Source organism: Cavia porcellus, unplaced genomic scaffold, assembly GCF_034190915.1.
Source record: "Cavia porcellus strain 051 isolate PalLab524CR breed Dunkin Hartley unplaced genomic scaffold, mCavPor4.1 scaffold_16, whole genome shotgun sequence".
In the NCBI taxonomy this organism is placed as follows: domain Eukaryota; kingdom Metazoa; phylum Chordata; class Mammalia; order Rodentia; family Caviidae; genus Cavia; species Cavia porcellus.
The window spans coordinates 6,637,668-6,649,908 of NW_026947499.1; the positions used below are offsets into that span (position 1 = coordinate 6,637,668).

The 12,241-nt window shown below is 52.5% G+C and overlaps 1 protein-coding gene across 10 annotated transcripts in view; it reads right to left on the bottom strand.

Moving 5' to 3' along the window:
• The window catches only part of Znf664 (zinc finger protein 664), a 33,511-nt gene that overhangs the window by 15,061 nt on the left and 6,209 nt on the right, over positions 1–12,241 (bottom strand). For 5 of the 10 annotated variants that reach the window (XM_063225368.1, XM_063225365.1, XM_063225369.1 and 2 more), the window contains exons 3-4: positions 2,258–2,549; positions 1,824–2,003 (exon numbers count right to left, since the gene is read on the bottom strand). Coding sequence is in view for 1 of the 5 variants with exons in the window: in XM_063225372.1 (XP_063081442.1) it covers positions 1,824–1,872 (49 nt within the window). In the remaining 4 variants the exon portion in view is untranslated. 10 annotated transcript variants of the gene reach the window in all.

Below are 12,241 nucleotides of genomic sequence, written 5' to 3' on the forward strand. Positions count from 1 at the left end.
ACACGTTTTTTTTCAGCTTCCCATGCTAATGAAACAGTAAGTCTACATGTGTCTTATTTATTTCACCAATGAGTATGTTCTCAAATTGCAACCATTTACCTATAAAAGAGTCTTTCTAACTTTCTACAACAAAGAATTCCTGAGGAAATACATGACCATTAAGCCAGTACTGCAGGAAATATTTAAAAGGAACAGTGCAAAGGTAAATACACACCTGACTAGGAGAGGGAGTAAACAAAAGGGAAAAAATGCAGGCATCGGCAATGGAAAAGTCACGCAATGACAGGATCCAATAAACACCTCACGGTAACAGCTCTCAGTGTCCACGGTCTCAACCCCCCAGTCCCAGGACTCAGACTGGCAGACCAGAAAAAAGAAACCAAAACGCAAGCACATATGGCCTACAGAAGACACGGCTCATCCAAAAGGAGGTACGCAGACAGACAGGAGGAGGACAGGAACCAATGCCCAAAGCAGGAGGAGGAGCTGTCCTACCTGCAGACACAGCACACAGGAGCCAACACTGATCAGAGGAGACCCAGTAAAGGGAACCATTCAACAGCAAGAGAGGACAATTGTACATTGTTTGGTATGCACCAAATGTCAGCACACCCAGCTTCATAAACATAAAACTTCATAAATTGGATTTAAAAAGACAGATACCATAGTGGGAGACTTCAATAGCCCACCCATTCTCATAATTAGGCCGGTAAGACAAAAAAACCAAACCAAACCAAACCAAACCAAACCAAACCCCCTCCACAGTTAAACCACACACCGAACAAATGAACATACATGTATTTTTTTTCTCTTTTGAGACAGTCTCACTAATTATGCAGTTCAGGCTGGCCTCAAAGTCGCAGCGATGCTCCTGCTGAACACACCAAGGTAAAGGAGAAGGAAATGCCAAGGCTCCACAGTTTTCTGTTCAAGTAACTGGATGGAGATGGAGCCAATCATTTAGACTGGAAACTGGAAAAGTCCCGGTTTGCAGCTTAGGACCATGACTTTCCGATTTAGACATGCTCGTGGCACTCAAAGGGAGGTATCAAGACAGCTAGTGTGATCAGAGGAAGGCACTACGATGCCAAGATACCATCAAGTACCCTTCTGTGACATCAGACAAAGCCTTCTTCCCTACTCTCACAGAATGAGAGGAGTGAGACAGACGGCCCAGGGAAGTGAAGACGACCTGGGCACTCTGCTGACTGAAGCCTGACACTGAGTGACCAAGTCCACAGCAAGCCAAATAGAGGAGTGTACACTGTCTGCGTAAGTGTAACTGTCCTCTTGCATAAGGTTCACACATGGGCAAACAAACGGACACTGTCACGCAGTGAAGAGGTAAGGATCATGAAGAAGCAGGGTCCCCTGGCCTGGCGGGGTCTGCATCCGGCCGACACAGGTGCTCATCTCCCAGCTCCAGGAGTTCGTCTGCTCGGGCCCTCCACCTGTGAACCTGCATGGTGCAACTCAGGAAAAGGCCAAGAAAGGGAAAAATGGGGAGGAACTACACTGAGAGAGAAGCCTAAAACCGCAACAGGGAGAAACCACAGCAAGGGCAGAGACAGGGCCCACGTCCCAGGCAGAGGGATGGCCTCAGAGCAGAGGCAGGACGGCCGCCAGGGACAGAGCTAAAGGCAGGAAGCACAGCTGCCCGAGTTAGGAGTGGAGCCTGAGGCCGAGGTCAGGCTGGGATAGGTGGGGTGCAGCCAGGTGGAGGGCCCTTTGTCCTTCGGTTATTTCCATTTGGAAGAACTTAGCTGGGGCACTCTGCATGCAGCACCTGGGAAGCCGAGCCCTGGGGCCAGGTGCACGCTCACCCGTGACAGTCCACTGGGCGTCTCTGGTTGTACTGTTGCCCACAGCCATCACGGGCACTTAGGGTTCTTGAGTCTCCAGGCCCCACTTGCCAGTCCCTCCGCACAGATGACCTTGCTCACTGCGTCAGGGCAGAGCGCGTGTATGTAACTGTCTCACCCAAAGTGCTGAGGGTGTATTTCCTAGGAACGATAAATGAAACACTGGCAAGGTTTGTCTGTCCCCAGCCCCTAGCAAAAACAATCACCACACACCGCAGCAGGCTGAAAAGGTCACCTGACAGAGCAGGTGACTTCCCCAGACAGAGCAGGTAATGGCATCAAGGGGCCCATAAGATGCCAAGAAAGACAAGGAGTCCCTGTACTGGCACCCATGCTAGCACCTGTGAAGTGCGAAGAACCTACACCCTCCTGGGAAGGTTCTCAGAGGACCCTACCTTCGCAGCTCCCCCAGATGCGCTGCGGTGCAGCTGCCGGGAGGTCAGCCTACCCGATGCTCCTGGCAGGCCTGCAGCCGACCCCAATGTAGGCTCAGTGCTGCATGCACGCAGGCTTGTGCTCCACAGCTTCTGGCAAGCAGCGCGGGCCCTGAGAATCACTGAGAACATGGCCTCCGCATCTGCACCGTTTCTTGTCCAGGGCAAAGGCGCACTCCTGGCACACAACTGAAGAGCCAGGGCATCCTGACCAGTCTCAGCAGCCGAGGAAGCTACTAGGCTGGACCCCAAGCTGAAACGAAACCAGTCACATGAAGAGTGGGATCACCAAGGGTCCTGGTTCAGGGGTGCGCAGGAGCCCCAGATGGGGGGCACAACGTGCAGAAGGCAGACGTGGGCACCAACACAGCAACACCGCAGCATGGGACACTCTGCTGAAGGCCGCACTTTCTTGGGGGACCAAATTTTGAGAAAACACAGCCACTACAGCTGTGAGACACCAACGCGCTAGTGGTCCCCTGGAAGACCAACAAAGATGACAGGCCTTCTTAATCAAGGCCCAGAGCCAGGACAGTTTCCAGAAAATGAGATTAAAAAGGCCAGGTCCGTGAGACTGCCACGGTTCCCAAGGGCAGGGCAAGGGCAGTCCCTAAGGCACCGAGGGGGGAATTTTGAATTCTGGTACCAGCCGGCCCCAGGATGAGCAGCCCTGGCCTCACCTAAACTCCCGAAGCACAGCTGCGCCTCTAGGTGAATCTGACCGGTCCCCACCCCACCCCAAACGCTGCTCCACCTTCTGCAACAGGGCACGCCTCACATGGGCCCTTCCCGAGACCCTGTCGGGTTCGCCTCTGCTACCCTTACGCCCCTCAGCACGGGCAATTGTACGCCTCAGGACACAGCTGATCCTGAGACAGGGTCTCTGCAGAGAGGCTCAGTTCCTGTAAGGTCATCCTAGCTGAGGCGGGCCCAAGTCCAAAGCTGTGCCCTTAAAAAGGGCATACACATGGGTGTGCACAACGCAGCCACAGGAGCAGAGCAGAGGTGGGCAATGTGCCCTCAGCCAACGAGCACAAGCACCGCTGGCAGCCACCAGAAGCTGGAAGGGGCAAAAAAGAGGGCTTCCCAGTGCTGGGGTGAGGCGCGCCCTGCTGACATGGCCACCCGACCTCCAGCCTGCGGAGGAAGCCAGCAGAGCACTCTGCGGCTTCCCCAGGGAAGGTGTAGTGAGCTCTGGACTCCCTTCCGCCAGGGCGGGCGCTGTGTGCACAACAGGAACTGTTGATGGGTCACACCTATGCCGCACCCCCAACCCTTTCCACGCTGTAAAACCGCTCACTTCACACATCGCCCGTCCCTAAAGAAGGAATCTAAGCATGTATGTAACTCAGACACTTTCTCAAGGGGTCACATCTCATGGAGAGGCCTTGGTGTTCCCTTTCCTTCCCAACCATTCCACTGTTTGCTTCCAGCTGCAAAGGAACCAAGAGTCCACTGACTGTATGGGTGGTCTCCCACCGTGGCCACGCACCTCCCTGGAGGACAGTCCACACCAAACGTCAGGCGGGGCAGGGCCCAATCTCTGCCCAGGGCACAGTGGCAGGCCGTGTCACGGTCATACCAGGTGAGCCTGGGCCGTTCCTGCCCAAGGACTGCCACCCCCATGGCCCAGGAGTGGTCCCCATCCATGACATCCTGCTCTCATCCTGGTCAAAACACTGGCCAGCCTCCCTGCCCGCCCCACCCGCCCCCTGAGCTCGCCCCTCAGTTTTCAGGCTGTGAGCCTGCCCCCTCACCACAGGGAGAGTCCTTCTCTAGGCCGCAGAGTCACACACCCGGCCGGCCCCAGCTAGCCCAGGAGCCCTACGGGGGACCTGCAGCTCCCCACCCAGTGGCATGCCCACTGCCTGGGGCGGAGGCTTGGCTCCTGCTTCAAGCCTGTCACTCATCCCTAAGACTCGAGTGCCCCTAATGTAAGAGAGAATAGCCACACCTTTGTCTCCCAGGGTTTTGAGAAAAGAAAGAATGCACGGGCACTGGTGACAGCACCTGCTGCCTTTCTGCCTCTCTAACCTGCCTGCCTGCCCACGGGCAGGTGTGTTCTGGAGGACAGCTTCAGGGGCCTGCGGCAGACAGCTCAGCCCCAGCCTCCACTCCTGTCCCTAACCTCACTCTGATCCCTGTTTGGGGACTGCCTTTCCCTCTCTAAAGGCAACTGGACCAGTAAGCCAGGAGCTCTCCTTCTGCTGTAAAGGCTGAGACCCCTCCCACCTCCTGGTACAGTCAAGGGGAGGGACTGCAGTTTGGTCAGTCCTCCCAGAGACCATGCATGGCGAGGGAGATTCACAGGTGACACGAAACTAGACTTCATCACGCGCTCTAGGACCATGCCAAGGCAGACACTCAGCCAGCTGCTAACAGGCTCTTCCCCCTCCTTCCCGTGCCCTGGTACTTGGTACCTGACGTCTGCAGGCTGTCTCTGCTGCTGACTGCCAGGTTTTGTTCTGCTGGTGGTGCTGGGAATGAACCCCTCCTCGGGTATGCAGGGAGGCACCCTGCCACTGAGCTGCCCTCTAGCTCACACTGCACATCTAGGGATGTGCTAAGACAATGCCAAGCTGCCTGCTGGTTTTGACTCAGAAAATAACTGTTTCTCATAAAAATGTCATGCATGTTCACATGAAATGGACTTACCATGTCTAAATAAATGAGTTAGCACCTCTGCAAAATGATAATTTTTCATTCTCAGTACAGAAAATACCAAGTCATGTTAGAATCTATCTTCAGGGAGGATGAAGAACATGGACGTAATGGCAAGACGAGCACTGGCCCGTAGCCTCCACTGTGAGATGCTGTGGTTCTAAGTATCAGAAAAATGTCCCCCAAAGTCCTCCAAGATAATTCAGAAGTTTAGCGCCCATGACAACCAGGAGGCGCACACCTAAGAACCCTGCCAAGAGTAAATGAAGACCTTGGTCCATAGAGGTCCCTCACAGAGCGTGGCACCTTGCTCCTGGCTGTCACTCAGGCTACATGGTGGTGACAGGCCTGCTCGATGTTCCTGCACGCGGAGCAGCTCCAGCCATACTGTTAATGATCACTGCCTCTATTACACTAACATGTGAGCTGCCCGAAGGGTTTGGAAGTCAGCTTCACAGTGGTGAAAGGTGGGTCTGACCAAACAGGATTCATCAGCTAAACTTCTGAGGTCAGCCAGGGTCTAAGCTCCTTTCTATAATGAGGTCAAGTTTTTAATTGAAAGTCTGCTTCTTTACAGCAGGAAGGGTTTCATGTCATTCTGATGCCTTTCTGCCTGCATCTCTGTCAGCAGGGAGAATCGTGCTGAAGAGGCCTCCAGCCCGCACTGTGCCCGGCTGCTCCAGCTGCTTCTGCCCACACGGCCTGATCGCTCCGACAGCTGCCCACACCCCTCAAGTCCCTCGCTCCTCTCACAGCAGGCGAGGTCACCTGGCCCGGCTGTAAAGAGCTCTAGGAAGAGCACCGGTTTCACTTGATCCTGGGGGAAACTGTGCTTCCTGAGGCTGGAGATGAGACAAACGCAGCCGCCTCTGGTTTTCCTTCAGCTAGAAATGACCAGAGCCCCATTATGAAACTAGGTGTAGGGAGCAGCAAAGCCGCAGGGAGAACCAGGCCCAGTTTTCCTCTGTGTGTGCTTGGCCTCTGACGGAAGAGGATGTGGGCACGCACCCACAGCCTTCCTTCAGCTAGGTCATCCACAGAGACGACCCATGGAGGACACTGGGCTCCATCTTCCAACTACAGTGGCTACCTGGAAACTAATGGCGGGGTGCTGACCAACCTCTCCATCCAGGAGCAGCCTGTGCCTTGGCACTGGGCCATGAAGGAGGGAAGACGTCACACACCCACGTGGGCTCAAACCTCCATACCCGCTGTCACACCTGCTGTAGCACAGGTGGCCCGGCGTCAGGAACTCAAGGCCAGACGAAGGCAAGTTCGAGAACGTGAGACCATGAGTTTCCTTCTCACTGAGTCCGAGGGCCCTGCTCCGCTGAAATTTGAGACAGCTCTGGGTTACAGTGTTCAAAGGGAAACGGGCCACCATGACGGGTCAGAGCCCCCAAGATACCTAGGGAGAGGCAACCTGCCCACAGCTATCTGAAGGCATGTGCCTTTTGCAACCACGATCACTAATTAAGAAATAGAGGCTTATGAATCACGATGTACGGCCTTGCAGTGTTAGAATGAATGGAAGAGGAAAGTGGAAATGCTTCCAGCTTTTTTAGGGATGTGAGTTTATCTGCAGGAACAAAGAACTGACTGACAATGCAGGCAGCGCACAGTACATATTTTAAAGCGCAGGAAGGAATGCACGTGCAGGAATTTAATTAAAGTGTTTGCTCCTGGGCAGGAGAGCTCCTTCCTTTTTAAGCACCACAGTCGTGCCCGCCCTGAGAAGGCACAAAACCCACCAGGGGACCCAGCTGCTACTGGCCACACGACTGCTTATGTGAGACCAAGTCTAGCCAGCTGACCCAAGGGCGTAACTGGGACCTAGGGTGTGGCTTCAGGCAGCAGATTCCGGGTCTCTCCACAACCCAACAGTCCCAGCAGATGAGGCTGGGAAATGTGAAGCTGAATGCAGAAAGAAACTGCAGAGGGCAGCAGACACCACAGCACACCACAGCCAGGAGCAAGTGGGGAAAGGACATACAAAGAGGACAAAGCTGGGTGGCAGCGAGTGAGAGCAGACAGACAGAGAGACGCCGGGAGACAACGGTGTCCCTGGGGACAACTGAGCTGTCTCCAGGGCTAGGTTCCGGGAGGTCCCTAATCCATACGCATCCTACAGACATCCCACTTTCTTAGGAGCTGTCTGAGTCCATCTGTTCCTGCAACAAAACAGCTTCCTCTCTTTGTCAGGGTGAAGGTTCCCCCAAAGGCTCTTCAGCCCCACGAACAAGCAGGTCCCTGGCAGGTTCCCTCCACCAGACATGGCCAGACACAGCCACTGTCCACAGGACAGGGGTGGCTCAGCCTCAGGTGACCAGCCAGGCACAGTCCCTACGGCTCAGAGCATCCCAAGACTTTGAAGACCATTCCACTGCCAGAGCTAAGAAATCATTTATTGGCTGGAAAATAAGATAAGAAATGTGCAAAATCAGTTCCTAAATGCTGAATGCTGCCAACCAGTCAAACAAAGCTGACTGCCTGCAAAGCCTGAACTCTGATTCGACACAGCAAAGGCCTCCAGAGGTCTTCACCCCAGTCCCCGCACGGTGGACACACGATACCCTGTGCCCTGCACTGCACCCTGAGCAGGTGGGCTCACCAGGCACTCCCTCGTACACACAGGGCACTGGTGCACCAGCGCCCTTGCGAACAGGACTCTGTTACGTTGTCTTAGTTTAAGTAAAGCCAACTAACTTCTATGAGCCATCCAACTAGTTTTATCAAAAAACTTAAGTAAAAGGTAGAACCAAAAAATGTAACTTCTCACATGGATTCTGATCACAAATCAAAAACTGGCCACATCTGCTCTTCTCCGATAAGAGCTCCCCCAGCTTCACAACGACGGACATCAAGGTCTGGGCAGTTTCTCAGCCTGTGCAAAGCAGGAAGTAACTTAAACCTGACAACCCGAGCCAGCGACAGCATCCCTGCAGCCGCCGAGGGCCACTGCCTGCATGTGCGCATGCAGACGCTCCTCCCCTGCCCCTCGCACCCCAGAGCGCCTTGCCACTGCCACACGGCTGTGCCCACCGCAGCCTCCAGCTTCGGGTCTCAAGGCCTCACGGCCTCCTCTGGCAACCCGAGTCTACAGGCACTTGCCCTTCTGTGCCCGTTTAGCCCTTTACTCCTGCCACCATGTCCTTGGTGTGTCAGAGACTGTGCTGACCAGGTGCCACCCTTGCTCTCGGGCCTGCGCCCCTGGCCGCCACGGAATGCCCCCTGGTCCCACAGTGAACCAAAGTGACTTTCCCACCAAAGGGAAGTACCAACGGAGCCGAAGCCCCGTCTCTGGCTCTCTTGTCCCATCTGACAGCACCTCCACATCTCTTAACGTGCACCCAGCTTTTTCTCCTTAGGCAGCACAGCACAGTGTGGAAGGTGACGGAGAAACCACACCCCACCCTATGCACCCTGGCAGAGCACTTCCCTCCCGCGTCCCCCACCCCATCACACCACTCCCATGCCTCCCAGCACCAGCGCCCTCCTGCCCAACCCAGGGGCACTTTCCCTTCTCACCACTGGCCACTGCCCGGGCCTCCTCCCTGCTCACCACATCCACACCAGGCCCAGCCGTGGTGACCCTGGTTCGCCTCACTCTGGCTGCAAAGAACACACAACAGCTTCACTCTCAGCACTGCAGAAGCCGGTCTGGGCTTCTACCCTGAGGACTGGAGCATTGCTCTAACCAGTAGCCAAGCTTCATGAGGCAGGTTCGAGCTGCTGCGCGCCGTTCACCAAGCAGTTGGCCCTCCTGCAAGGTCCCAGTCCTAGTGTGAGCACAACCTGGACGGGTTCAGCGTTTGCTGGCACATGCAAGCGCTCTGAGCCAGGGATATATCTATGCGTTTACAAATGATTCTGAAATGCAGGGAAGACAATGGCATGCACTCAGCAGAAAAACGAATTTCAATTCTTTCCATTAATTGTTTTATTATTAACCTAAGAGCAGAAATTTATCATTTCTGGGACCAACTTTTGTTCTGGCTACAAGTGTTTCCTCATGAGCTGTCACAATTCCATGGAATACACTGCAAATAAGATGTGGAAATAAGCTATGATTATTTTATGAACTTGCAGGGCCATAAAAAATAAATGAGCTCTAGAATAGCTTTACTGAATTTCTTTTAATGTATCAGGTGACACAAGAGACACTGCATGTTCCAGTTAGGATAAAAGTATAGAAGTACTTTAGGGTCAGAAAGTGGTTTAAATTATACTCTTTTAAAATTAAACTTTGGTCACAACAGTGTCCCAAGGAGAAAAAAAAAAAAAGAAAGAAAAAAAAATTAAACTTTGGGGGCTGGGGATTTAGCTTAGTGGCATAAGTGCCTGCCTTGCAAACAGGCAGTGGTGAGTTTGATTCCGGCTACCGATAAAAAGGAAAAAGACAAAAAAAAAAAAAAAAAAAAAAAAACTTTGAATGCTTTTGACACATCTCTTAATTTTTAAACAATCTCTTCTCCCATTGCCTGTGCAACAGTCGACTACCCACCACCACCACCAGTCACGGGCATGACTCTCCCGAAGGGACCTGCTGTGGCACCACTTTACACCTGAGCTAACCAACATCCACCTGCCCAATCTACCTGTACTCCCTTTATCACATCTCTGGGCCATTTAAAAGTACTACTAAAAAGAAAACAAAAACAACTCTCCCACCCACCCCTGAAACTTCCTCCTGCTCCAGCGGGCCTCCTAAGCTCCCCATCCCATCGCTTCTGGGTGGCCACACAGTGCACGTACATTAAGGGCATCTGTACCCCTTCACCACAAGATGGTAAACCTGGGAGCAGGGAAGGTGGGAGCTCAGCTGAGCCCTGAGAACTCAAGCTGTGGACTGGACGAGGGCTGGCAGGAGTGACCGACCCAGAATGGCCTTCTGAGGCCACATGGGTCACCTCCCAGGACAGAGGAGTGGAACAGCAGTAAATAGGAGACCAAGCCAGGGATATAACTCAGCGGCACCAGCACCTCGCTGGCAAGCCCAAGGCCGTGAGTTTGAGCCCTGGTACCAAAAAAAAAAAAAAAAAAAGAGACCAAAAGCACAGCTGTGCTGACTTCCAGGCCTTTGAAGGCCCAGCCAAGAAGCAAGCTCAGAGTCCAGGCTGTATACTTGCAAGTCCTTGCATTCACACCATTTCAAATGGGGCTGTCTGGGACAGGCGGATTGCAAATCTGAGGCCAGCCTGGCTATGTAAAAAGAGCCTATCTCAAAGCACCACCACCACCCAAAAAAAGCTGAGGTAGGATTCCAAGTTTGAACCAGCCTGTGATCTTGTAAATGAATAAACAAACAAACACAACACTGTAAAATAAAGAAAAGGGAAAGGAAGGGAGGGTAAGGGGAGCGCAGGAGATGTAGTTCTATGGCTATTGTCTAGGACATCCAAGCCCCTGGGCTCAATTCTCAGCCCCAAGGGGGTAGGGGGGGTGTATTTCAACCCCCTCTCCCCTTCCTCTCCAGTGAGCCTCTCTTCCCTCTGCAGGCAGGGTCCTGACACTGTTCCTTCGCCCGCCCTGTCCCTCGAGCTGCACAGCCTCTCCACGCTGCCTGGCGAAAATGCCTAAGTCTCTACCTGTTACTCCTAAGGCCAGGGGGCACTTACAGACAGCAACGGGGCCCCAGCACCACTCCACCTATTCCTAGGCCACCTCTCTGTGGAGGGGAACAGTCCACATCAACAGAAGTCACCCCAAGTCAGAAGTACTCTGACCATAGGATGATGGACAGTTGACCACAAACACCCAAAGAAATCAGCATCTTCTCATACAGGTAGTGTCTAGCCCAGCAGACCCCGAAGATAACCCAAGTATCACCCAAAGTCAGCACGCAGTCCTAAAAGATCCCAAGTGAAAGACACAGTGCAGGGAAGCTGGGCAGATACGCCCCATCTAATTTCAGTGATAGCTCACCATCTGGAACCAATGATTTCAACAACAAGCACTGCACCCAACTGTGTGTGCGGCCAAGGGTACGAGTGCTATAAAATCATTCTCTACAAATCCTCTGAGAAAACCCTCATGTCCTCTAAGCCCTTCACACCCAGCACTTCTGAAGCCTGTCTTCTCGGAGGCCTGGTGTAGCCCAGCTGCAGGGAGTGGGTCCTCTGCACCTCAGCTGCCCAAGCCAGTCGCATGACCGTCCCTGCTGTAAGGCCAAGGTGTGTGAGCGCAGGAGCAGGAAGCAGGGTACCACCACCCCACCCCATCTCCAAGTCCTGGGCACACCCCTCCCCAGCTCCTTTCAAACCACATCCTCCTCCTCCTCCTCCTCCGCTGTCTCAGCTGGAGCAGGGCGCCATTCCCCTCCCCCAAGCCCTATCCCTCCTGCACCCCTTACTCCCTCCTACAGCCTTCCTAAACAAAACGACTGCTCTTAACCTGCTGAAAATTGTTTAGTGGGTCCCATTCACTTCCAGGGCAATTTCCAAACTTACCTACACGTATTTCTAAAAACACACACATCTATTGGTCATGCAGTTAACACATGCTCCAGATAAAACACACTCTGTAAAACTTAACATCTCAATATACATGGAATATAGTCTCTGTGAACACAGAAAAGCAGATTTAGCTCACCCAACTTCCTATCCTACCTCAAGCCACAATTCTTAAGAACTTATATCTATTTTCTTCTCCATATTTTCCACCTACAGGTTTTACTGGAAAGCTGTTTTTTTTTTTTTTTTGTCTTTTTCCTTTTTATCAGTACCGGGGATAGAACCCACGACTGCCTGCTTGCAACACAGGTGCCTATGCCACTGAGCTAAATCCCCAGCCCCTGGGTTTTGTTTTTTAATTAGTTCCAGGGATCAAACTCATGACTGCACACTTGCAAGGCAGGTGCTTATGCCACTAAGCTAAATCCCCAGCCCAAGCTGGGGGTTTTTAATTAATCATATCACATGTGCAATGTGTATCTTGATTTTCTTCCACTTAAGAGTCAAAAGTATGTTACTGTATTTTCTTCATAAATATTTTCAGAGACAATGTTATTTAATGGATGTACCACAACTTTTTTTTTTCGTCTTTTTATTGGTACCAGGGATCGAACTCACAACTGCCTGCTTGTAAGGCAGGCGATTATGCCGCTGAGCTAAATCCCCAGCCCCCAACCATACTATTCTGTAATTAAACTCGTAAAACAATTCTAATATCTGTTCATAAGGCTTTTTTTTTTTTTTTTACATTTAAAAATACTTCATTTACATTCTTACAGGGTTGCTATGTCAGGAAATAGGAATATACTTTAGGATCTTAATATAGATGACC